General features: G+C 39.5%; 2 protein-coding genes and 1 non-coding gene across 4 annotated transcripts; 1 reads left to right on the top strand and 2 right to left on the bottom strand.

The window, feature by feature from the left end:
- Window positions 1-2589: 2589 nt before the first annotated feature.
- kif23 (kinesin family member 23) lies at window positions 2590-14166 on the bottom strand. Its single transcript, XM_088340126.1, has 23 exons — window positions 13191-14166; window positions 12920-12983; window positions 12714-12842; window positions 10375-10480; window positions 10148-10284; window positions 9964-10073; window positions 9716-9886; window positions 9560-9601; window positions 8866-8978; window positions 8498-8619; window positions 6933-7029; window positions 6775-6854; window positions 6586-6705; window positions 6346-6505; window positions 6064-6225; window positions 5818-5984; window positions 5569-5742; window positions 5295-5501; window positions 4181-4414; window positions 3418-3506; window positions 3271-3343; window positions 2840-2910; window positions 2590-2766 (listed from the first exon to the last, which is right to left on the bottom strand). Exons 1-23 carry the CDS (start codon window positions 13202-13204, stop codon window positions 2751-2753), a joined length of 2658 nt encoding a protein of 885 aa, XP_088196252.1. The 5' UTR covers window positions 13205-14166; the 3' UTR covers window positions 2590-2750.
- LOC148362642 (Z30 small nucleolar RNA) lies at window positions 8709-8811 on the bottom strand. The gene has a single exon (XR_015851045.1). It is a non-coding gene; the product is annotated as a Z30 small nucleolar RNA (small nucleolar RNA).
- Window positions 13419-23069, top strand: ddb2 (damage-specific DNA binding protein 2). Of its 2 annotated transcripts, none has more exons than XM_088340124.1 (11): window positions 13419-13688; window positions 13749-13895; window positions 13970-14082; window positions 17155-17346; window positions 19357-19523; window positions 19619-19718; window positions 19805-19982; window positions 21057-21202; window positions 21279-21434; window positions 22539-22584; window positions 22664-23069. In XM_088340124.1, exons 2-11 carry the CDS (start codon window positions 13757-13759, stop codon window positions 22900-22902), a joined length of 1476 nt encoding a protein of 491 aa, XP_088196250.1. In that variant the 5' UTR covers window positions 13419-13688; window positions 13749-13756; the 3' UTR covers window positions 22903-23069. The 2 variants fall into 2 exon arrangements, with proteins under 2 accessions (XP_088196250.1, XP_088196251.1); XM_088340125.1 differs by lacking the exon at window positions 19357-19523 and adding an exon at window positions 17426-17571 and having other exon boundaries at window positions 13420-13688.
- The last annotated feature ends 4056 nt before the right edge of the window (window positions 23070-27125 follow it).

Here is a 27125-nt window from a genome sequence, read left to right as displayed (position 1 = left end):
ATATGCTAACAACAACATGCTAATGGAGACTGCTAACAAATTATGCTAACGTGTCATGCAAACACTTACATGCTAACAAATCATTCACTCGTTATCATACACCACTTTCCCCTTGGTTAAATTAGAAGTGGAAAGATGACCCACTTGGGCCACCCCTCAATACTTCCCTGGGTACAATGGTGTCCCATTGAAATAAATGGGCCCCATGCATTTGAATGGGAGCTTTCAAAATGTTATGACAGTGTAACAACAGTGTTATTACTAGAACCAGGTTCAAAATAAAATAGACATCTCATTGAGTTAAAAACTGTATGCTAACAACTCGATGCTACCTGTTTTCTACCAGCAACATCCAGATCCAGCACAAACTCTCACAAATGCCTCGGGAATTGTCTAGTTTCATATTATACATTATTTTCAGTTTTGTATGTTAATGCAACATCCATTGCAGCCTGATCATCCTGGAAGGGGGATTAACTCATGTGCGGCCCCTTCTCAAGGTTTCTCCATTTTCCTCATGTTGGGGTTTTTGAGTTTTTCCTTGCCCCCATGCAGGTTTTAGATCGGGGGATGGTGCAATAATAGTCTGGAGTTTGCAATAGTCTGTGCAGTCATTTGAGACTCCTTGTGATTATACAAATAAAAAAAGACTTGACTGAATTCAACTCTAAGATGAAAAACAGCTGAATAATTTACAAATCCTTTAACTACCCGGGTCGATGTGGAACCACTTCCTGTGATGTATCTTGGGCAAGTACAGCCCGACAGCGCCCATCCCCGTTCAATGTCGTGAACAATAGTATTCAAGCTTAAATGTCTGCGGATTTTCAATGCAGTAGAGCCATAAATTGCAGTAGATCAGGGAATTTATTACTGATTGATATGTCATAGGAATACAATTTGTCAATGAAACATGTATAATGCACAGTAAAATCAACTGCCATTCTGAAGTGTACAATGAATTAAAAATTTTTTTTTAAAATATATTTCACAACAGTAGCATGCTTTTATCAGAGCTTTTCTTGTGAAAACCCAATTTGACCCACCCTTATCCAGACCCTTTTGTTAAAAGCCCACATATAAAAATACAACTGAAATAATTTTATTCTATCGGTTAAATTAGAATATTTCCCAAAAAATGTTTTAGTTGACAGCCATTGTCCATTGCAGACCTCTTGTTTCAGCCCCCACCTCTTCTTCTCTCGAGAGCCTCTTTCAAAACCTGTAATGTTGATTAGAGACTCAGACGTAATAGCATTTCTATGATGCTCGTGCCACTCTGCATTGAGGGTTTGCAGACCATAATAGTGTGGTGCAAGGCTGGTCAAAAAGCGAAGCACTCGGAGTGAATTTAATGGCCGCTAGTTGCTCCGGGCTCTTGACCTTCTCCGAGAGGTTCCGCGTTAGTCACTCTTCATCGCTTTCCAATTGAAACTCAGCCAGATGAGATTTCAGCAGCCTATAATGCTGGGATCTGAATCTGCTCCAGTCAGGAAAAGTCCGCTTTACGACGATACATATTTTGTTTCTTTTTTTTTTTTTTTGAACATGCATATGGCCACCACTGTTGTGCAAGGTTACCACTTCAAACTGAAACAATCCTGGCAGTAATGGTGTGAATCACAGGTCAGAAACCCTCAGCTCACGGGCCAGTTATAGGTTTTAATCAGCATATCCGTCTCACAGAAAACAAAACCCATAGCTATCTTCCATGGGACTTTTGAATTTTAGCTAATGCAAAGCCTAAGCAACATAAAATAATTTAAGCATTGGTCAAAAAATATATATGTGGCAAAATTGTAACTACCGTAGTTGATATCCACAGTGTTACACCAACAGACCCCGCTTTTGTCTGTACATCTCTAAGGAATCCTTTACACGGAAGCTCATTAAACAATCCATGTTCACCGTTGATACTATGATTAAAACCCACAGAACAAGCTGTAAACACCCCAAAACAACAGCCAAGCACCCCGAGCAATTTCATTGGGTGAATGGTAGGGGTGCGCAAATAGCGCACTCGCCTAAAAATCATCTTGACGTTTTTTTTAACAAAACCCCTTCTCACACCGTTTTAAAAGCATTATTTACAGCAAAAATGTTTGTCAAAATGAGCCTCAATTATCTTAAGTAACTGCCGGAGAAAGACATTTTAATTGATATGCGAATAAACAACAAGTATTTTTATTATTTCATAGATTTTATGAATAGATCAAGCGTCTCACAGGAAAAACAAAAAGTGCTGACAAATTAACTTCTGTCTGGAGAGCATGTTTGTGGGTTTTGTTGAATTTTGTCTTAAAATATATGGTGTGGCTCTTAAAATTATAAAACGGTTCCGAGTCAAAAAAAGGCTCCCAAACCTTGACGTGAATGAACCGCTTTTGAATCCTGGCTACAACGGACCGTTGTCCTGTACTGCCGCTCAGTGGTTACTAGTTGTATTGCAGTAGGACTCTAGAATAGTTTGGTGCTTTGGAATTTTATTATTGCGATATTTGCGAGATCATTCTGGGGACCCCTCCGGTCAAACACATGCGCCATACTTCATTGAAAAAGATACAACATAGTTACAACACACACCAAAACTGACGTAGGTAACACTTTTTTTAATACAAAAAACTTTGGAAGTGTGCACTTGCGTATAAAGTGTAAAACGTTAAATATACGAATAAGAAAATATACAAAGTGTTGACTATTGCACAAACAGAAAGGAGCAGAGTGATAGTCATTGGAGGGACTTGTTGCATTCAAGGTTTTCTACGCCTGTAAATTCAAAAGATTGCTTAAATGAGTCCTGTTGTTGTATTATTTAGAGAGTCAAAACACGGCATCTTACTTGGTGATGCATTGATGTTTAACACCAGGTCCCATGGAGGAGCCAGCCTTCATCTCCATAGCTGCAGCACACTGCGGAGTAATCGGTATTTGAAAAACCTCTTCTCGTGGATTATGTTTAATTGAGCAGCCCTTCTGCCTCAACAAATCTGCCCTCCCGGGTTTGGGTACAAATTACAAAAAGGAGCTCTTGCAAGAAATGTGTTCCCATTAAGAAAAGTTTCCTCACTTTGTCAACACAGCAGATAGGTCTGCTCATGATACTGACAAAGATCAACTCATTGTATAGCACAACTAAACCTTTTGGGGCAGTGCCAATTACACACAAGGTTTGTATTTATAACCTTCTATTATGTCCTCCCACAAAATGTTTTGTGCTCATTTGTTTGTTTTGGTATACATTTGATTATTTTATTGTCAAAATGATCTTACCCGCTTCTCCACTTCTGTGGAAGGTGCAACATTTTGGTCTCCCCCATCTCCTTCTGAAGATTTTCTTTTACGGCTTTGGAGAGAGGAAATAAATTGCGACAATTGATAATGAAGCTCAGCGCTTCCTCACATTCAATGAGTCATTACGTTTCGATTGTGGTGAGTTGCTGTTTCAACGTCTCGATGTCCGTGAATTGAACAGCTTGACCACCTCCTCTCGTCTTCATCACATCTCCCTGGAAAATTCACAAACACAAAGGAACGAGTGGCCTGTGCGTTCTATGTTGGCAACCATTATTCCAATACTAGCTAGGTTCACACTAAAGGGAAATCAGGCTTTTGTTGCACGGACACGACCTGTATCCGAATTGTTTAAGTCCACCTGAACAGCACAAATCCGCTTTTTTCACATCAGACCAAGACTTTTATACAGGTATGTGGTCCGAAATCCGATACACTATCTGCTGTGTTAACAGCAGATGTCGCATTCATGTGACTTGCACATCACTATTCTGCGTTCGACGAGGCGGGAGGGAAGAAATCAACAACCATGGCGGAGGAAAACATGTAGCGCATTATATGAAGGCAAAAGGAGGTTTCGGTATTAACTAATGTTTGGGAGGTCAACTCTTTTCAGCCTATGGTAGCTTTCAAATTGACAAATGCGCTCAGTCATTAGCATCCATGGGTACTTCCGTAAACACTGAGCGCATTCTGTGTGACGTCACATGTTTGACATGGTAGCGTTCACACAGGAGATTGCATACAAGTCACAGTTAGTTCGTAATCGAAACAATCTTAAAAAAAAAAAAAAAAAACAGCGCATTTGACCAAAAATTTAAATTAAGCATGAAGCTCAGCAGTGCGAATCTAGCCTTAATGAGCCAGAGCCATCTTCAAGCTATTTTACCTTAATGAGTTGAGTCTGTATCTCGCCATCAGAAGCAACTTCCTGGTGCGTCAGCACATATCGATCGCACTTAGACAGCACCTTCTCGTTAGGAGCAGATACTTTGATGGCGTTAGGGATGATGGGCTGCAAAACTGTTCCCAGGTCCAGGTTGGATGCAGGCTTGTGGTCCACCCATTTCTCTCCACCTGCCGAGCGGGACCGTCGGTGCAGGGGCCGAACCGGCGTTGACGTCTTTTTTGAGCAGACAGAGGAAAGGAACATTAAGTGCTTATTTTTTAACCCATATTAAGACGGGAATTCATTTGTGTGACTTGGATCGGACTTTGATCGACCAGAGTTCCATCTCTGACGAGGTACTTGTGCAAAACCCTGTTGGTGCGGGTCAAACACTTCATTGAAAAATCTATGCTAATTTACTTAATTAGCCAATTTTTACTTTACACAATACACCCAACAACTTTTTCCCCATCACTTCCAAATTCACATCCTGTTGAAATGTTTGACCTCTTAATGTTCCGATCGTGGTGACTACTTCACGATGTCACCAGATACTGAAGAGTCATTCGCAGGAATGCTTTAGGATGGCATATACTTCTCTCATTTGAAGGCCCCCCTCCTGGTCCTTTCTGCAAGTTCAAAATCAATTGATGTCTTCTCTCCATTTTAAAGGTCTACTAAAGTTGAAACTTAACAGTAAGCCCCCTCTTTCCTCCCTTTTGGCCATAAAATGCATCAGAATAAATAAATGAGGGTTACCTGGTAGAATATTCTCGATTTTTTGAGCCACTATTTGATTGAAATCTGCATTGATTACAGGTGAAAAAGACACCCTTAAGTACTGATGCTATGTGCATCAGGGATTAAGAGAATGATTGATCATACATCGATTAACAATATATATGGACATCATCTTTCAATTTCTAGTTTTTATAGGCAGTTCGAAAGTCACCATTAACTTTTCAAGACATATTCCGCAAGGCATTTTAGTTCTTAAGAGGGAAGAAGTTATCCATCCTCTTCTGTACCCAACCTTTACTCAGAGCAGCTAGATGATAGATTGATAATTGACGACAGATTAGACAAAGACATGTGCATTCACAATCCATTTTACCATCGGTGAGGGTGAAGCAGATCTTTTGGCAGGCAGCGGGGCTCGCTCCTCCCTGGAGGTTGGCTTTGGTTGTGTCTGACGAGGCGGAGGATCAGGGCGACTCACAGTCTTGCCATCGATCACAATGGCTTTCAGTTGCTTCAGCTTCTCGTCCTTGACCCACAGTTTGTTTTGCATCTCCTGTTGCATGGCATTTACGCGCCGCTCCTGTTCACCAGACATAGAATTTAAGCTTTTGAAACATGAAAATGACATTTAGTTTCAGAAGACTCACACATTCTTTTTCCCATTTGTGTTGTGTGTCGGAGACTGCGCCGTGCATGCGCTGCTCCATGCGCCTCTTCTCAGACAACTCCCTCTGCAGCCTTTGCGCCCCCGTTTCCAACTCTTGCTGAAGGGAACGCTTGTCATCTTCATAGATTTTGGTTGTTTTCTGGAGGATGTCAATCTGTAACAGGGACGCGGGCATTCAGAAACAACAGAGAACTGCTCATAATTACTTGAGCCTAGGACATAAACGTACCTTATGTTCAAGCATCCTTGATTTTTTTTCAAGCCGCTCTATTTCTGACTTGTTGTTTTGGATGACTTTGTCCTTCTCCAAAAGCTTAGTGTTCTGTTCGTGAATGTGCTTTTCTTTGTAATCTATATTTCCGTCAAGCTGTTTGAGGAGAGATGTGATTGTGCTGGCTAAAACACCAAAAAGAAGGTGATAATTAAGCACTGAAACTTGAAGACAAACAAATGCCATCTAAAAAAAAGGAGCTACCTGTTTTATTGTAGTCTTCTAGCAAGTTCTGTCTAACCCTTTGTCTGTTTTGCAGTGCTTCAATCAGCCTTGGCAGGGTGATGTCATCGTGTGAGTCTGTTACCTCTGCGGTGGGAAGAGGAGGGAGGCTGTGGATCGCCATGTTCACAACTGAAGATAAGTCTGCAAGAAAACACGAAGCGATCCAAGTCACATGTTCAATATCATATTGAAAACATTCAGTTATCACACCCGGTAGTGCCAGCCACAGATGGGGCTTCATGGCCTTTTAAACAACTTTACCTCCATTTACTGGGCCGCCGCGCCCCTCCAACTTGCGCGAAAGCTCCTCTTTGAAAGCAACGTTCCGATTACGGCGGCCTGGCGTGAAGCCGTAGATGGGCCTGTCAACGGGCCGCGCGACTTCCACTTCCTGCGTCATTTCCGCAAAGCGCATCACCAGCTGGACAAAGTCAAATGGTGTTAGACACTGAGCAACTTGCTCAGTCATAAAAACTGTGATAATATGTAATACGAGCTGACCAAGGTTTCGTCATAGTCATCCGCCTTCGGGTTAACGCAGACGATCATTTTGACTTTCCCTTCGCCGTCAAAATAGTTTTTGAAAAGATGGGTGACTTTGGAGTCTCTGTAGGGAACCATCTAGTGCAAAAATAAATTATATTACTCCCACTATGGACCAACACAAATTTACTTCAATCAAACACTGACCCTGTCCACACCACACATCTGGTTTTCTCGCAGGATCTCGATACACGTCCGAAGAGTCAGTAAAGACTGATTAATGTTTCCTGCAACAAAATGCATGCAGTTGAATATCTCCTAGTCGATAAAAGTCAAATAAGCAAATAAATATCCTTGAATCCCACCTGCTTCACGTACACGAGTGCCCTCTGCGCCCGTTCTGCCAGTTCGCTCACTTCCAGCCAAGTCTACCAAGCACAGCTGACTGATGACCACCTGGCTCTTTTCGTTCAAACAAAATAAGTCATTAAAGAACGACTTAAGTCCAAGAGGGGTTTCAAAGGGCACAAAGGAAAAAAGGGTTGATTAAATTGGATATGGCGTCCATTTTCAATATTTTATTTACCATCGTGAAAACCAAACTCTCGTGTATCCCCAGATAGCGAAAGACATTAAGAACAAGAACATTATCCAAAAGTACAGACCTCAGCAAAAAAATAAAAAAAATCTGTAAACATTATATTCGCCAGTAGCACAAAGCTCAGGCAGTTCTCGGGAAGCTAACATGAAGCCAACTCATACATTGGACAGCGCTTGTTTTTAGCCAATCAGAAGGTGAGGCAGACAACAGCCGGTGACTGCAGATTTAGGTCTTCCATCTTTGTATCATAAACAATGCACATGTTATCCACACGATTGTAGCGTTTTGTATCAAAAATAGTTCGACCATGTGTGTGGGGCATTTTTAATGTATATCAGAGGTATCCAGACAATTGGTAGGAGTGAGGATCGTCCCTTTTCCTTAGCCAGAAACAAAAATGTGGCCTATGATTGACAGGCTGTTGCATTATCGTATAAAGTCTTAGAAATGACCGGCTCATTACTGCTATATGTAAAATCATTCACAGTAACATGTTGAGGAAATCAGATGGTTAATATGTCAAGTACTGTAATACCTCATAAAACAGCCCCCTATCAGCCTCACAGCATGACGTGTAGCTGCTCACGGTCATGTTAGTTTGGTGTATAGAAGAAACCTGGACACGCCTTAAAAATGTCCGGAATGGGTTTGTTATGTTATTGGTTATGAACTTAGTTGTTTGAAAAGACATCCTAAAGAAACCTGCCTCTTTTATCGCATTAGATGCATTCAAGAAATAAGAGGTGATAATTCTAAAACTCATGGAGGTCTGTTAGAAGGGAAAACAATGAAGTGTACACACCCTACTTTACAGTTGCAGTAAGTCAGTCAGAGCTGATAAATCTGAATCCATTTCTATATGTAGTTGGTACAGGGCTTGACTTCCTCATAGATCGCCAACATTTTTCATCCACCCTTACAAGGTTAGCATCTTTTGACACCTTGATGCCAACATATAATAATTAAGACTCGTTTTGACGGACTTGAGAAATTTGCTGCCATATTTGCTCCGCTTGTGATACAAGGATACCATAACTATGGTGGGCGTGGCTTATCGCTCGCTGTCAAATGTATTAAATAAACAAGGCAAATTAAGATAGTGTATTAAAGAAAAAAAGAAAAACACAAACAAAAGCAGAACATTTGGATGCACTTTTCAGTTTTCTCCCATAACACATGACGGAGTATCAGCAGACACTCAAAATCAGGTAGCTTAGATAAAAATTAATACTTAATCCAGAAATCCTTACATCTCACTCCAAATATTTACAAGGGTCAGCCCCCTTTCATAGTCTAGCCACAAAAAATATAGCTTTAGCTCCAGCTCACCTGCAGGATGCTATCACCGTCTGCGTCCAGGGGGGCCTGCGCCAGTTTGATGATGAACACGCTGTGGGAGCGACTGGACTCACGATTTAGACGTGTATTTGCCACTTTCCTCTTCTTCTGACCTAGCATTGACACAGCGCAGCAGATTTGATCAACACACTACCCGAAGGCGATAACTTGTCAAAAATCCATATTGAAACTCTTGTGAAGAATGCTCAGAGAGAAGATTAAATGGAGGTCATTTCCTGGTCAGAGTCGACCCAAAATGAAGGCCAACAATACCAAGTCAGACAAATCTAAGATCATCAGTGCAGATATGCCAAACGTTTAGATTCATGTACCTTTGCTCATTCTTGTTCGAAACTCACCTTTCCAGAACACTTGAAACGCCTCTTCAGCAGATTTGACTTCAATCTCCATACAACCGGCAACATACATGTTGTGATTCTGGTCCTCTCTGAGAATTTTAGACTGAGGTGGTCTATGACATGAAAATGGAAAGAGGAAGGATGAGACGTTTAGTCATTAACACAATAGATTGCGCAGAAATTCAAGCTAGGGAGGAGAGTGGAGATGGACAAAGTAAGGTCATTCAGGAGCTATGCCATGACAAAGACAACAAGAAGCAGGGAAGGAACATCAGAGGGTGCGATTACTGCATGCACAGCTTTGGTGAATTGTTCTGCAATGGCTACTGGATTCGGTCATAAAATAATATAAACACAATCTGTAATACAAAGCATTCCAAGACAAATACAAGTCTTCTGATTTATTTATCATTATGTTATCGTGGAATTTCATAAAAGCATCATGACACTTTTTATGTCTTGGAAGCAAGGCATTGCATTAGATTTCGGAAGCGCACTGAATAAAAAAGGAAATGTTTTGCACCAGCTCATACTTTCTCCTGACAAGAGTACTGGTAATCACCAGCATTTGCAAGTTCCCTAATGAGCATCTGCAATGCCAACACTAATGGAAAACTTAATACAGTATACACTGTATTGAGTTTTCTATCAGGGAGTGACTATTGGATGTATTGTGTGTTCACTGGACACATACATGAACTCAGTGTTCTGACGCTGAGGTGTGCCACCATTCCACCTGGTAAGAAAAAACACCATAACTTGACATTCAGCCACTTTTTTTGCTCTTTAAGCATATGGGTGGATTGCAAGTTTTTGTTTAAATCCAACCATTTGATTCCATTGAACGTACTTTGGTCTGAATGCCTCCTCCTGGTTTTCCTCAAGAAGATCATAGATGTAGTTGTTGTAGATTTCGATGTAAGACACAAAGACGCTGTAGCTGCTGTCTTCATCCACATCATCTGCTTTGCAAGCCTCCTCCAATTTAATCATGTCAGCAATTTCTGGATCGAGTTTCTGTCTACAGGCCAAGCAGTCAAGTTTGTGTTAAACACCAGATACTGAGAGCAGATTTTATAGCCATTGAGGTTGGCAAACCTGGATGAGGCCAATTTGGGAAGATAATTATTTTCTCGTCTTTGTCTCTCCAATAGAGCATTGACATCATTCTGGACTTCAATTCCATTTTTATCATCCGACTTAAAGACCTGCACAAGAACATCAGTCAACTTGAGTAAATGGGTCATAAAGATGAATGTACGAAAGTGCTCATTACGCTTACATATCTTTTAGCCTGGAAGGGCCCAATGCTGTTAAAGAGCATGTCAAGAGATCGAGGAAGAAGTCCCCCCAGGCCAGGAGAGCCAGTCATGGTAAACGTTTTGCCGCTTCCAGTTACGCCATACGTAAAGAGTAGGCCTGTGGTGAGCAAGGAAAACGGAGTGGAGAGGTGTGAAACCAGCTGCAGCAACACTATTTGGATATTATAACCATGGTTTGTGCTCTTACCATTTTTGCCATGGATCAGATCATCCACGAGGGGTTTGGCAACACTCTCAAACAGTTCAGGCTGGGATACCAAAACTCCAAAAACTTTTTTGAAGGAATACTGGGTCTGTCAAATGAAGATGGTCAAAAGGTTTATGTTTATTTCAACAGGATCAAATTTTAGATGATACTGGTTCATTTATGACTGCCGAAATATTAGTAACTCTTCAAAAGAAGCTACTTTAAGTAGGGTTATATACCACTTCTCTAATTTGAATCCATTTAGCAGCCAAGAAATTGCAAATACAGTATAGTAAATTGTCAAAAATGTGACTAGTTGACAGTTTGCAGCTGTGAAGTTTAGCGGAATCAGTGCACGTCTGTGAGAATGGATAACCATATTTATTAGATGAGAGAGGAAAAAAAATAAGTTGGAAGGTGGGATGTTAAAGTTTTAGTCACTCAGGGTTGAGGGGTATTCATACATGCCAACCTTTTGGCATCAGAAAGCGGAACACAAGTTGTCTGCAGAATATATAAAAAAAAACAAAAAAACAATCACGCTTATTTAAAGGCGGACGTGGCATACTTTTACCAAAACAGAAATCTAATACGACCGTTGGAGCTGTTTATTCACGCACATACTTTGTCTAGCTTTAAAATAAGCAAATGTAGATATAAATAATTGTCCCAAGTGAAACTTTGTTTTTGTTTAAACTTTAAAAAGCGAAACACTCAAGATACCAAAAAAACGGTAGGCATTTTTAACCCCATAAACAAAATTGTGCCATCACTATGTCACCAGTCACGGAAATAGTCATGCCACATATCATTGTAAAGCATAAACTCTTGGTATTCAAGACATGAGGACCATTTAGAAATATGCTCATCATAGAAACATAACTATCATTCTGAGACAAGATCCCCGAAAACTATAAAAATGGGAAAGCTCACCCAAAAGTGCTGGGTTCTTCTACTCATAACACGATTCCACGTAAATATGGTGTGGTTACAGTCACAAAAGTCCCGTGACTCCAACAGTGTAAAATATTTACTCCAAAACACAAGATAATGCTGACAGAAAAAAAAAATCTTCCCTAAAAAGCGTTCCTGCATTGTTTGAAGATCTTTTTTTAAATCTGTCTGTGTGGCTTCATTACTTATCTTTAGAAATAAACAGACTTGTCATATTATTTTCAATACTTTAGTTAGCCCCTGACCTTTTGATTGACACCACTTTCGGCCAATTGCAAATTGTGACAAGCTATAAGGGCCGGTTTTGAAAAAATAAATAATGTCACGACCAACTCGAATACAAAAATCTTAAGCCAATAGTTGTCATTTATTTATTCTGAGTATGCATCACAAGCAGTGCAAGGCTTCTTGATCATTGTCAAAAAGATTTGGTGAATGAAACCATCTAAAAATGGAAAAAAGAAAAATCAGGTAGCTGCATAAACCACAAAACAAAGTAATAGAAAACAAAAGACATTTTGAAAGGAGTGAGAAGTGGAGTGACCGATTCAAACGCGGATTGACACATTGGTTATCCAATGAAATCCGATCGTAAATATGAACACTGTGTATTCAAATCAGGGCCGAAAGTAAACTTGCGCAAAACCAATCGTGATTTATTTTGGAATTTAAAAAAATAGAAGAAAAAACAAGAAAAGGTTTGTTGCAACTAAAATAATTTCCAATTATACCTAGTCAATCTTGTTGCCAACATTGTACTTCCACTAAAAAAATTGATTAAATACAGTTGTGTATCGTGCAATAAGCCCCCAAAAATGTTGGTATTATGCGACAAAAGATACCAGGGAAAAAAAGAAATGGAAATCTTGTGAAAGAATTGTTGTAAAAACAAGTAACGTTTGTAGGCCGTACAACCTTTGCAATAATACATTAGTCAATTCATTCAAAAATGAAAAATATTTTTGCATTGCCGGAAACTCAGCAAAATGTAACGTAATGTCAAGTTTTGGACATGTTTGATAATGACTTAGTTGCCACACTTGGGATTGCTGTTGCTCACTGTTGTTTCAAGCGTTGCTCACCGACTTTGTTTGATTGCTCAGACCCGTGGAAAATTACAGGGAACATTGCTTGCAGGGATCATTTCAGTAGGAGACAAAACTTTGGTGTGTTAATATAAAAAAAAAGATCAAAACTGTCCACATTCTCCAAATGGTTCATGAGCAACATTTACCGGTAAATGATTTTGGGAACGTATTGGATTGGAATTTTAGGTTAATTTGGCAGGAACTGTAAGGGGTTAAAGCGGTAGTATGACGCTTAAAGCTGTAGTGTTTGCAGGTCTGTGTATGTAACGTTGCAACAGGAATGGTTGCAAGATTTACCTCTTTGTATTCGCCATTGCGGTTTGTTTTGAAGCCTTCGGGTGCATGCAGTTGGATAGTGCTACTGCTGATCACCTCGATGCAACTTTCTTCATCTTCTCCGCAAAGCGGTCGCACACGACAGTAGACCTGAATAGGGTAATACCATGAAAACAAATCTACGGCGCATTTCGACACAGTTAATAGAAGGAATGCTTGTAGCTCACCCCGACTGGGTCTTTCTGATTACTTGTCGTTTTGGGAGGCGGTCGACGGGGAGTTTTGCCTTTACTAAGGGGGAAAACGGCATTACTGCTTATTCACACATTCTCATTATGCAGTAAGAACTAATTGGCAGGAAGCCCGGATAGCTAGAATTTAATTCGGTGTATAAACGAAGCTAGTGAAAGTTCAGAAAACCTCATGAAACAAACATTTTATGTACCACTTTTAAATATTGCTACAATAAAACACATTGCTTATTTCTTGTTTACTTACGCCGGTTTGGTCATCCTCTTGTTGCTTGCCACCTCTTCTCGTCCTTGTTGATTTTCACTCGCTCCCTCTTCTTTGTTCAAACGATAAAACGCATTCAAACCCAGTTGGTCCTAGCCAATCAGATTTATCGTTTCTGATCGGGTGCTTCCGCTTCCGGTTTGCTGCATTCGCGTTCCTAAGGAAAGCGGAGATGATGAAGTTCTCTATTTTTAATTTTACAAAGATAAACCTGCCAGCACTTATTATTGATGGGATTAATATTTTCAATGTTGTCTTGAAATTCACGTCGGTTAGAATTATTGTTCAAGTAAAGTAATTGCTTAACAGACAAAAACGGATTCCTTTGCGTCATAAAGGAGTGGCTGAAACACCACCACCTAGAGTAGGAGGACGTCCTCACAAGTTACAAAACAGCCATGTTTTGATCTCACGTGTGTTATGCCAAACGCCGTTGACATCTTACTAAACTAATTTCCGAATCAAATTCTAACATTCCTGGTGAGTTGTCAATAATGGTACATGTTAGATATTTTGGCTTACGCTGTCTCTGTTTTGAAGGGTTTACGATGAAACGCAAACCCTCCGAGTCAGATGGCACTGGGTCCAAAAAAGCTCAGGTGAAGAAGAAGGACATTGGGGAGAAGTCCAGTGCATCTTCGTCTGCCAAACTACGGGGCAAAAGGGATACAGTGTCGTGCAATAAAGGTGTGTCAAATAGTTTGTAATGTGCTTTTTCACTACTTCTTTCATATCGTCTTTTGGCGTCTGTGGTCTTGCAGGGTCCCCCCTCGAATCTGAAAGCGGGGCTCAGAAGAAAATCGTAAATGGAAGTATACTTCACTACATTTACAAGCACACTTTGGGTCAAAGTGTTCATAATCAAATGAGACAGGTGAGGATTAAGGAAGCAATAATCTATGTGTTATAAAAAGTCAAAAGATGTGCCTGTATGTTACTTAACACGAATTGATAACTACTGCAATCCCTCGTTTTTCGCGGTTTATGGGGACCAGAACCCCCTGCTATGTGTGTAGTCTCTGTTTTGCCCAAAAAAATGTCCTCCTTAGTTCAAACGTTACTAAAACGACGTTGTATCGAATTTTGGGAGGGGTATGATAGATCAGTAAAGCATGGAGATTTTTCACCTTGTATACATTGTATAAAAAAATCTTTTGAACAGTTGAAAATATTGACTTAGGCTCGGCCTAGGGTGTGTTTTTGACAATCCTTTTTACGTTCATCTCCTGTTTTTATTAAAGAATTTGATGTGTTCATTTCGGTGTAGTAAGCTTTATGCTACAGCACATAGCAGGTTTCAATACATGGGATATTCGGAAGATTCGTGTTTTGAATAGCTGGTTAATCGCAATAACAGCAACTTGATTAATCAATTGGTAAGAGTTATTTTGGTGACGTTTAGGTTAGGGGAACATTTCATGCAGGGCAATATTATTTCGCCAAAGTCAATATTTTCAACTTGCTCCAAGATGATTTCTACAAGGTATACAAGCTGCAATTGCTCCGAAAGTTTACTCTTCCATTCCCCCAAAAATTAAATACAAAGTCGTTTTAGTGACGTCTGCCCGAGGCGGCGATATATCATCCCGGGGGGCGACGATTTTTAGCACAACACGCCCGCCACCCAACCCTGAATAAGCGAAGAGAATGGATAGATGGTGGCCGTGAAACTAATTTTCTTCTCGCGACAGTCTGAAATGCAAACAGAAAAAATGTTAACCATTGATTCCGACGTGCTTCACTCCCTTCGAAAAGGCTGTTTTAAAAAATGTACCCGTCTTTTTATACAGCGTTTTCAAGGATATCACAAGCACTAATTCTGAAAACGAGAACACCGAAAAAATAACAGACCAGCAATTTTTCTTTGAGTGTAACGATGGTCTGCATCTTCTCTTCGTTCTGTGTGCAAGGTTACAAAGAATGACAATGAAAGTAAATTCTGTTCTATTCTATTACCGCCCCCTATTGTAATGGATATATTAAAAAAATGGTAAAATGGTCTGCATTTACATAGCGCTTTTCAAGTCAATGAAGACCTCCCAAAGCACTTTAGAATGTGCTTCACACTTACCCATTCACACACAGACTCACACCCATAGCAGCCATGCAAGGCACCGACCTGCTTATTGGGGGCATTAGGGATTCAGTGTCTTGCCCAAGGACACTTTGACATAGATCAAATCAAAAAAATTTTCGGGCAACAAATAGCTAACACAAAGTGCTTTATGAAAACATTCAGTGTTCAGTGTAAAAACATAAAAAAAAGTCCTGTACTCCTTTAAAATTGTAAAGTAATACTTTGTTGAGCCCTATTATTTAAGTCCAACAATCCATTTAGTGATATTCTTTTACTCCACCTATCATCCCCTCCTTCATCTTCTCCCTCTTCATTTCATACCACCTGCATTCTATTACTACATTGTCTGCTGATAACAAAGCAGCACTCTTAAATGTGTGTCAGAGTTGAATAGGCATGCTTGGTATGTTTGAGATTTGTAATAGCGGATGGCTGGATGGTCAGAGACATGGAATCTAGGATTTCTGTCCCGTATGAACTCTGAGTTTTGTGTCTCGTATCATGCCTTCAGCTGATGCACACGCATCTTTCGCTGGAGGCGACAAAATTAACCTGCGCAGCAATTTTTTGCTTTTAATCGAATATTTTTCAATCTAGATGCTCTAAGGCCAGAAAGTCCGAAGCACAAAGTAACAAGGGATTTCAGTAGTTTCCTTTTCTTTAATTGCGACTCAGATCAATTACCGTATTTTCCGCACTATAAGGCGCACCTAAAAGTCTAAAAATTTTTCAAAAGCTGACCATGCGCCTTATAACACAGTGCGCCTTATATCTGGCTCAATATTAAATTCGCAAGGTCTCGCAACTACGAGAAACAGCCGCCGACTCCATTTTTCGCGCTGTGCATACTGGGAAATATTAAACAACGATTCTCTTTCATACGTGCGGGGAGACAGCGCCGGGCGACATACGCCACCATCTGTCAGTGGATCGTAAATGCATGGGCTGATATATCAGTCTCATCTGTGGTCCGAGCTTTCAAGAAGACGGGAATTGTCCCTGAACAGCCAGACAACATCAGCGACACTGACTCAATTAATGACGACCTTGATGAAACGGAGCCGGACGTGTTGGATGGCCCATTCACTGAGATGGTCAATTCGAACACTGCAGAAGAAGAATTCGAGGGATTCGTCGATGAGGAGCTTATAGAGTGATCTTTGTTTTTCTTTTGTGTGTTTACGTTTTACATTTTACAGTTATTATGTTATTGCTTTATTGTTATTGTTTTGCACTTGTTGTTTTTGCACATTACGAGTGTCACTTTATTGCGATTGCACTAACGTTTCATTTAAAATAACAGTATCAGACGGTTTTTTTTTTGCGTGTTGACTAAATGGAGGAAAATTAAAATTATATGCCTTGATGTTGTTCAAAGATGTTAAAGATGTGTCACGAAAATGCTTTACCTCAGAGAAAATAATAAAACGGCTGTTTATTTATTTTGGGAGTGAATGGAGTTGTGGAAAGCTTGTTTGTTAACAATAAAGTTTGACCATTTTGATTGTTTTGTTGACATTCCCTTTAGCGTGGCAACCTCTAGAGGTTGCATAACGTAACTACATTCTCTACTGTAGTCAAGTCAAGTCACATTTATTTACCGTAAATAGCCCTTAATCACAAAAATGTCTCGAAGGACTGCACAGGATTACAATTACAAAATTGCACAATTACCTGATCTTAAACCAGCATGCACTTATAGCGCCTTATAATGGGGTGCGTCTTATGTATGGCAAAAGTTTTAAAATATATCATTCATTGAAGGTGCGCCTTATAACACGGTGCGCCATATAGTGCGGAAAATACGGTACACATTATCCAAATTTCTAAGAGGCTTGTGCAATGCTAATTAATGTTTTTTTATTCCAGTGTCTCCAAAAGCCCTTTGTCCGCTCTCTGGCTTTGTATCACTACCACGCTTCAAACCTTCCCTTTGACCGGCGAGTCACTTGCCTGGAGTGGCATCCCACTAATCCCACCACCCTGGCAGTGGGTTCAAAAGGCGGTGACATCGAACTGTGGGACTATAAACTCCGTAGTCAGAAGGTGTTCATCGGCGGGGTGAGCTTAATGAACAGAACTATATATTGATATTTAAACCCGGCTAACCTTGACGGCCCACTGCTGGTTTTCTGTTTAGATGGGTGCCGGCGACTCGGTTACAGATATGAAGTTTAACCCTTTGAACCCAACTCAGTTGTTCACGTCATCGATGGGGGGGACAACATCTCTTCGAGATTTCAATGGGACCACCCTCAAAGTGTTTGCCTACACAGATGCGTTAGAGTAAGATAGCAGTTTTAGGTCTGATCAATGACTCATCAGTCTTCTTCGAGGGTGTTCCTTTTTCTATTGGACCACATCCGTCTTTAAAGAGACAATATATTTCGCCTCCACAACAAAGTTTATCATGGTGCAGCAGTTTTCAGGTAAACAAATATTATTCTAGTAATCAGAAGCGAATGTTAACTATGACACCGACAGGTATTTGATAGAAAACCATGGGTAGGGTACCCCTGTCCCTGAGAAAACCAATCACAATTCACCTTATTTATGAGTCTACGTCATGATTGGTCACTAGCTAACACCTGAGCAACTGTGATGTCATTGTCAGTGGACACAATGTTGCAAATTAGCTGCTGCTTAAAATTGATAATTTACCGTAAATTCTGTACTACAGACTGCTATTTTTCTCTACATTTTAAACACTGGCTTACAATATCCATCCATCCACAATCCGTGCTGATTATCCCCAGTAGGGTCCCGGGTGTGCTGGAACCCATCCCATTTATCTCCAAGCACTGGGCAGGGGACACCCTAAACTGGTTGGGCTTAAGATATATTGCAGCTTATTCCTGTTTTTGTTTTTTTTAACAAGGCGAATGGAAGTATGTCTTTATACATGCTGACATTCGTTACCAACTCACGCAAGGTACACGGTTACTATTGGGCTGACAGTTGTCAGACTTGTAACAGCTTAATATGACATCACAGTTTTCAGCCCAATAGGAAAAATATCCTTGATAATTTGTCTCACGCTGCCAAACTTAAATAATATTAAATCAGCCAACCCCACTCATTTGAAAGATTCAGAGTATTTATGTCTAAAAAAAAATTATGTAGTAGTAGCACTTTTATGTGCGCAAGGGATGGGAGAGCTTAAGATCAGTTGCATGGCTCTGCATGGTTACAGGCTTTTGTGATTGTACGGGCTCCTGTGTTTGAGTGAGAACAGTACTTTGAGTTTTGTTTTGAGTGTTTTTGTTGAATATGCCAATGCAAATTTAATAATAACTGCTGCTCTATTTGATTAAGATTGACAGCTGAGGCGGCTACAGTCCGCAAAAGAGTGTCTTAATCGCGACACAATGTGTTACTTTTCTGTACTAGACATTTTCCTGCTGATTTTTTTTCCCTTAAATGTAAGAAACGGATGTAACGGTTCAATTTTTATGTTTAATCTTGGCTGGAAAAAATCCGGTGCGGATTGTATTAATTACTTTTTTTTTTCTTAACTTTTGGCATACGGCTTTCAACCAGGTGCGCTCTGTAGTCCGGAATTTACAATAGGCCGATTTTGCTGTTTAATTAGTTTACATGATAAAAAATAATTAGACAAATGCAGCAGCATTTAGACTAGTGATCAGGCATACAGTAGATCTTAATATTGCAAGCATAAATATTTGGGTTAACATCAGCTTTTTAACAGTAATTGATTCTAATACTTTCACTTTTTTGGGTGACACGTCCCAATTCTTTGGAGTTGAGTGGCACCACGCACCAACTTGATACTGATGTTGCAGTTCCACTTCAGCACAAAGATGGCAGGCAATAGTAAAAATGTGACAATTGGTTAAAAGCACCCTTAAACAATGGAGAAGATTTGTAAAACGTGTAGTATACAGTTTTGTTATCCTGGATTCCAGCTAACGCAATATTTTCTTGATTGAACAGCTATGTTAAAGTTTCAACTATTCATAGACAACCAATTAAAAGGAAAACCTTCCGCGGACTGTCCCCTTTAATGAAAAGCGCCCAATGAAAGGCCTGCGTTTGTGTTTGTGCACGTAGAATGGCGCCGGGGACTTCATCGGAGGGATGAAGTTTTGTCCCTCGGATGTCTCCAGAGTATACGTGGCCTCTGGTGAAGGCAGACTGACCGCGCAGAGCTTTGAGGGCCACCCACACATCATTCTATCCAAAACGGATGATTGCGGCCACCAACACCACAACGTATGGTGAGGCAAGCACGGGGAAGACTGATGAAACATAGCGCCCCTTATTTTTATTTGAAAGGATGTAATATAACTTTTTAAATGGCTGATGTTTCCAGTTTCTGGTACTGCTGTGTTGACGTATCAATCAGCCGGAAGATGTTAGCGACAGGAGACAATACTGGAAATCTTCTTCTGCTGGGTTTAGATGGGCAGAAGGTGCGCCATTTCAGCCACCCACCTTTTTTCTATTTATTAGCACTTTCACAATAATGATTTAAACTTTGTGTGTTTTAATGTTTTAGATTTTCAGTAATAAATTACATAAAAGCAAAGTGACTCATGCCGAGTTCAACCCTCGTTGCGATTGGCTGCTTGCTACGGCGTCGGTGGACCACACAGTCAAGCTCTGGGATCTGAGAAACATGAAGGACAAGAAGAGCTTCCTTTATGACATGCCTCATGAGAAGGCCGTCAATTCAGGTGCGTTGGAAGTAGGGCTGCAACAACGATTCAATAAAAATGATTATTAAAAGCGTTTGTAATTAATGTTATCATTGATTCGGTGAGTTGCGTAGTATGTAAATTGAATCCAAATAGAACTTGCATTGAATTTCCTCTTAATCCGGTGACAAACTTTGTCCTACAGAGGATGCTTCAAGACCGGATTTAAATGAACGAGGTCATCTTTATCCACATCTATATTTGTTTATTTTCATGTAGCACTTTTTAGCACAGAAATGTATCTCTAAGTGCTGTATGAAAACTTTCAATGTACAATGATATGGCATCCAACAAATTATTTTTATTCCCCTTAAACATTGCTTTTTTTTGTATAGCATATATTTGTATTTTTGATTGTGGTTAAGCCATGTGACAAACACTTGGATTTTTTTATTGTTTTATATTATAGAATATTTTGTTGTTTTGATCACAAATGTTCTATCTGTCCAAAATTTCAATATTTGAATAGAGGAGGAAGTTAAAACATTTGTTGTTTTTAATCAGATTCATCAATTACTAAAAAAAATAATCATCCAATTTATTGATTATTAAAATTGTTTGTAGCATCCCTAGTTGAAAGTTAACTTGAACGCCTTCTTAGGTCAATTCAGGGCTACACCAACTTGAGGGCGTTGTGGTTCAGGGTCGAAACGCCCAGTGACATTTTGACATTGCCTGACATCTTCTACTGGTTGAAGGCTACAGTCACTCTTTGAGTGACTGGAAAGATAGCCTCATTAGTAGTGCATTTAATAGTGTAATAATCAGCACCAACTGTTAAATTATTTTGATTTAGCAAATTTTAATGTATTACCATATTTTCTGGACTATAACATTTTGGCCAGAGGTGCGACCTATACTCCAGTGGGACATATATATGGTTTATCCTTCTTGATTATGCAGATTTTGACTGGTGGGATTTATAATCCAGAGCGATTTAGAGTAAATATGGTTTATTTCAAATGGTAAATCTGATTAATCTTGATTTTATTTCCCCAAGAGAGTAATGTATGAGTTTTCGCAATATCCTCATATTTTTTTGTATCTTTGTAGCCTATTTCCATCCCTTGGACAGCTCCAAATTGCTAACAACTGATCAGTATGACGAGATCCGTGTATACTGCTCCTCTGATTGGTCCAAGCCCCAACAGATCATCCAGCATCCTCACAGACAATTTCAACATATCACATCCATCAAGGTTGGTTGTCTGCTTGCTAATTTCCTGTACGTATCCGGCATTTTTTATTTTATTTTGAGATCTATTGTCGCTACAGGCTTCGTGGCATCCCATATATGACCTCATCGTAGTGGGTCGTTACCCCGACGACAGAGTTTGCAAGGGCGACGAAAGGACCATCGACATCTTTGATTCCAACACAGCGGAGCTTGTATGTCAGTTGTACGACCCTAATGTGGCAGGAATCAAATCTGTGAGTAAAACCAAAAACATCAGCAAAAAAGTTTGGATACTTTGCAATAATATTTCTGCTCACTTAATGCTACCACATTTGGAAATCTGCATTGTTAAGTTAATGGGCAGAATATTTCTGTGTGACTGATTATAGATTTTATTTGTGCTGCCCCCTAGTGGCTAAGACTGGAACACTAAAAGGAGCAGCACAACACGTAAAATAAAATGATAATGCAAAAAATAATTGTATACTGATTTCACGGGGCACTTTTTTACGCGGATTATTTTAAAAAAAAGTTGTGGGACAAGCTTTAGTCTAGCCAAATCCCCCAATGTTGAAAGCTTTTCCTCTCCCTCTCTAATTATGATGACCCCAGGCACGGTTTCATATGAATTTCTTTTTTTGCTTTTTTTCCCCCCACCCCCAAAATTCCTCCCTTTCCAAAATAATGTACCTACAGTGAAAAATGAATTCTTTTTTTTTTTAATTTCAAATACTTGGCTACATTCAGATCAAATCCTGGTTTCCAGCCAAAACCCTACTTTGAAACCCCTGTTGGAAACCCTACCAGCACTTTAAAACATTAGTTTCAGGCCAAAACCCTACTTTGGAACCCTATTGGAAACACTACCAGTGCTCTGAAAACATCATTTTGGAACCTTAATTGGCTTTTTCTACCTTAACCATTTCACCCTATGTTCCGGTCCGGAGCCTTCGCTCTGAAAATACTGGTCTGCTAGTTATCACAAGAGCCAAGAAGAGATCCGCAGGTTTGAGAGCGTTCTCCATTCGGGCCCCGGTACTGTGGAATGCTCGTCCCCCTGATATTCGACCTGCAACCTCAGTGGAAATGTTTAAATCCAAGCTTTAAACACACTACTATTCTATAGCATATGAATAACCTATATTTTATGTTGACAATATCTGTGTATTATTTGCCCTCATGTAGGTTTTAGATCAGGGGATGGTGTCGTAATAGTCTGTGGTTTGCAATAAAGTGGTCTGTGCAGCCCCATGAGACTCTTTGTGATTAAGGGCTACACAAATAAACACGACTTGATTTAACTCTGCGCCATATTTTCCTTACACCTTGTAAAAAAAATGTGTAAATATGTTTTTCAGATCAATAAATTCAGTCCAATGGGAGATGTGATTGGATCCGGAATGGGTACGATATCAAATGAACGAAGTTTAAAGTATTTTATTTGCGCTGGAAAAAAAGAAACCTCACCCTGTCTTCGTCACAGGTGTCACGGTGGTAGTTTGGGATGAAGACGAGTCACGATTTGGAAATGAGCTCAGGCCGCCCGAGGAAACGACCACCTCGACCGGGCGAACACAAAGGGGACGGGGTCGTCAACATCGGGCGCCTGGGGGCCGGAAAACCAGCTTGGATCAAAGCAAACTTAAGAAAAAACTGCTGTCCATGCAAGAATTGGAAACCGAGACAAAGACAACGTGCACAAAGCGTACAAGAAAGCACTGATGGGGGGAAAATTGTCAAGCTTTGTTTTTGTTACCCACTGTTAATATGTTAATGTCTTCATTCAGGGCGTTTTTGCTAATTAGTGTTAATATATTTTATTGAGGTTCTTATGAAAAATGTATCTGTTGTTTTTTTACTGAAGTCTAATAAAGAGTTATTGTATAGAAGTCTGATTTCCACGTTTTATAAAAATCTTTTTTTTAATCTTAGTATCTAAAGTATTTAACCTTTAAAATGAAAGAGAATTCAGTTCGCCTGCCTTTCACTTGTAATTCCCAGATAACAGATACAAAGTTGGAGGTTCAAGAGGTCCACATACTGAAAAATTGAAAGGCGCCAGTGCCGCTTGAACTAATTTAAAACAGGAAAAATAAATGTCCATTTAAGAAGTCTGTTTGACAAAATGCTAATTTGATTTTTCTGGTGTTTAGTTGTATTATGTAAGGATTTTGTTTTGTAAAATAAAAATACTAAATGGGCATATCTTCCCTATTGGTCGTTCTTTTAGAAGGGAAATTGTTTTAAAGATATAGCGAACAATTGTAAAAAAATATATAGAAAGTAAAATATTAATTGACCACTAAATGTCGCTGTATTGCATACTGCAACCAAAAAGGAGAGCTAAAAATCACAAGAGTACAAACTACGAAGCTTCAAAGTGACTAAACCGCACCATTTTACCTCTTAATTTTCTGCCTGGCCTTTTTGATGTTTTGGGGTACCTGTAGCAGCAAGACAGCAAACAACATAGTCAGTTTTAGGTGAGGCTCACGTTGGATAAAATAAATACAAACCCTGCCAAAAAGTATGGAATTGCCAGTCTTGGGCAATCCCTCACTTAGATATTTTATGCTGTAGAAAAAACATAAAAAAATCGTAGGTTTGTTCCAAACTGCAACATATTGGCATTCAGAAACACTCAAATAAATTGATAAAAAACATTGCAATGGTCAGTAAATGTAACTTATAGGGCAAGTGCAGGGAAGAAAATATAGAATCACTCACTTCTGAGGAAAACAGTTTGGAATCAGTGCTTTTTGAGTAGAAAATAAGGACACACCCATTCAATTTACTTTCTTTAATTGGGCACCTAGCTTAAAGTAAGTCTGCTCGTTAGACAGCGGTTAAATACAGTGCAGTTAGCACACCTTGGAGGGCTCCTGGATGATGTGGATTGGCAAGAATCATGGCTCCAACAAGAGAGATGTCTCTTGAGACCAAAGACAGAATCGTCAAACTTCCTCAAGCAGGTAACTCTACTCGTATAGTTGCCAAAGATGTGGGCTGTTCATAGTCAGCTGTATCAAAATTTGGACCAAGTACAAACAGCATGGGAAGGTTGGTAGAGTCAAGCGTAGTGGTAGGCCAAGGAAAACATGTAGGCGTCAAGATAAACGAGGGCCATTAGTCTTGAAAACAGAAAATGCACAACAGGACAGGTTAGGAGGAAATTGGAGGAAGTTGGAGTCAAAATTTGTGACAGATTTGTGCAAAATCGAATAAATGAAATGGGATCGTTGACAGCTTTTATACCTTCAATTGAAAAAATATTTCAAGATGATGAACTCATTTTCCAAGATGACAATGCATCGTGCCACAGAGCAAAGACTGTATAAGCATTCCTTGGAGAAAGACTCATTCCGTCAATGTCATGGCCTGCAAATAACCCAGATCTCAACCCAAGTGAAAAAAGGTGATGCAAAAATAATCTGGTAACTGCAATCAAAGAGAGTTTGCACCAGATTTATGAAGAATAGTGTTTATCACTCATCAAGTTCATGCTTCAAGGACTGCAAGCTGTCATAGAAGCTAAAGGTGGTGCAACTAAATTCTAGTGATATGTTTTAATCGTTATTCCTTTGTCCGTTTTTCATGATTCCGTATTTTTTTCCTCAGAATTGAGTCTTTCCATTTATATTTCCCTTCACTAGCTTTACTGATCAATGTTTTTTATTAATTCATTTTTGCGATTGTTTCATGTTCGTGATCTAAGCTTTTTTCTACAGAATAAAAAGTCTCAGTGAGGGCTTGCCCAAGATTTCATACCTTTTTACTAGTGGTTGTACAAATTTCTCAACCTACAAGTATTTTAACTCCTTCAGTGCCATAATGTTTACATATGTATATGTATATATGTATTCTAATGGCTTTGGTGCTACCGATCAGTATAAAGCCTCTGGGAATTATTTCAGTATGATAAATCACCACCAGCAAGTGAGAGTGTGTTGGCGGCCCCCCGGGTAACAGAAATCGTGTGATCACATCACTGGAAACATTGGTCTAACAAAAAACATAATTTTTACTAATGAAAGATGAGGGTTCAAGCTTTTTTTAATGCCCTATGCCTCTATAACAGCAGAGATGCATTTCTGTAGGTCAGTGTTCTCGTTTGCCTGCGTCCTAGACGCATCATTTTTGCTGGGGACGCATTGTGTCAAATCAACGTGTGTCCCCGGGACGCAACTTTTTTGACACCATATTGTCATTATTACCCGATTACTTTTTTTTTTAACAAAGATTTACCGCACTCCAAACTTTTCCTCAGGCAGATCCGCCATTGTTGTTTTGGTTTCACGCAGATCTCGGCAAACGAGATCTCGTTTCTTCGAGATGACGTCATTGTTGTGGTGGTTGTCGAGTGAAAGAGAAGTATGCCTCCGTAAAACAGTTGGTATTGGGTGCAAATTAACAAAAAAAAATGGAAATTTCTTCAGTGTCTGTAATAAGTCGAAACATAATACAGAAAGTGGTAACAACGGCAATAATTCCGGCACAAAAAAACGGAGAAATTCTTCGGAAGACCGCAAAGGCAAGGAAGACAGGTGTTTTGAAGCGAACGATTCGATGAAAGATAAACAAAAGAATACTCCTAGCAAGAAAAGGACTTTTCTGCCAAAATTGACTCAATTATATTCCTGGTTACGCTATGAGGAGGATGATAATAGAGGCTACATGTTCTGTGATGCGTGCACCCAGAGTGACAAAAAAACGGAATTGCATAAATCATTTCGCGATACGAACTTTCAGAAAAGCACATTGGATCGGCTCAAGGACAATGAAAACCACAAATTAGCTATGGAAATTCCGTTGCTGCAAATGGACCTTGAGAAGGCATTACAACTGTGGCAGGAAAGCTACAGTTGTAACGCCTATATATTTTTGTGAACTGAAAAATCTGAAGTGATAACTGCTTTGTATTACCAATTAAGTGTGATGATTAAAACTGAATGAATATATAGATTTATATATTTATTTATATATTTGTCACCAATCTACAATTTCAACCCCGATAACACAAAATTTGGGGGACCCATAGATCTCTGTTGGGACCCATAGATTTTTGAGCATGTGAGTCCCCGGGACCTATCACTTCTCAGAGGTAAAATGAACACTGGTAGGCCTTCAAAAATGAGTCAAAATGGCAAAAAAATGACTGGCACACACATTTTCTAAAGTTAAAAATTGCATGTTTACCCAAAGGTGCATGATTTATTGCTTGTTATTTAAATGTTTGTTTGTTTTTGATGAATTACATTTTTTAACCCCAAAGAGGTGCTAAATAGCACACATTGTCCCCTTTAAAATAACCAAAATGTATACGAATACGTTATAAAAATGTGGTAACCGGAGTGGCACACAAGCACGGGGAGAACATGCAAACTCCACACAGGAAGTGTGACACACAGACGCTAACCACTGCGCCGCCCAGTTTCAATATACGTTGCAAAGTAAATCTTGAAAATACAATTTTAAAGCAACAACAAAAATAAACATTTCTTTCCGTTAACTAATTCAGGGCAGGATTTGTCGACACCTTGTCATCGTTCCAGTATGACTTCTTAGTTATACTGTACTTTGAACTGCGTGGGAAAGAACACGTCATAACCTGGGGATTTTTACTCTACTAAACAGACAAAAATTTGGGCGAGAGGCCTTTTGGAATTTTTATACGTGACAAATTTAAATCAATAAACCACAATTCTTAACTAACCTTTCTGTCTGATCCCTACTCACCAAGACAAACAACCTAGAAATCATTTTTAAAATGAATATAAAATATAATCTTCACTTTACATCTTGTTACTTATGACAGTTGTAGTCTGAGTTCTGGTAAATTCCCAGCGAATTACCCACAAAAAAATTCCATTTCTATTCATGCTAGTTTTGATTGACAGAGGTGCTTATTTGCTGGCTAATTATAACTTGAAGTTTGCCAGACGAAG

Source organism: Urocampus carinirostris, chromosome 7 (assembly GCF_059441175.1).
Source record: "Urocampus carinirostris isolate Australia breed hairy pipefish chromosome 7, RoL_Ucar_1.0, whole genome shotgun sequence".
NCBI classification, from domain to species: Eukaryota; Metazoa; Chordata; class Actinopteri; order Syngnathiformes; family Syngnathidae; genus Urocampus; species Urocampus carinirostris.
Note: the sequence above shows the minus strand (reverse complement) of the source record. Positions and strands in the feature narration are given on the sequence as shown.

Excerpts from the sequence above, each read along its gene's own strand:
- kif23 (XM_088340126.1), bottom strand. Across the intron at positions 8,620-8,865 it reads GTTTCAAGTGTTCTGGAAAG|GTCAGAAGAAGAGGAAAGTG; the intron begins GTGAGTTTCGAA and ends TGTCAATGCTAG. Across the intron at positions 6,506-6,585 it reads ATGACTATGACGAAACCTTG|CTGGTGATGCGCTTTGCGGA; the intron begins GTCAGCTCGTAT and ends GACTTTGTCCAG.
- ddb2 (XM_088340124.1), top strand. The coding sequence starts at position 13,757 with ATGAAACGCAAACCCTCCGAGTCAGATGGCACTGGGTCCAAAAAAGCT. Across the intron at positions 21,203-21,278 it reads AACATATCACATCCATCAAG|GCTTCGTGGCATCCCATATA; the intron begins GTTGGTTGTCTG and ends TTGTCGCTACAG. Across the intron at positions 21,435-22,538 it reads ATGTGGCAGGAATCAAATCT|ATCAATAAATTCAGTCCAAT; the intron begins GTGAGTAAAACC and ends TATGTTTTTCAG.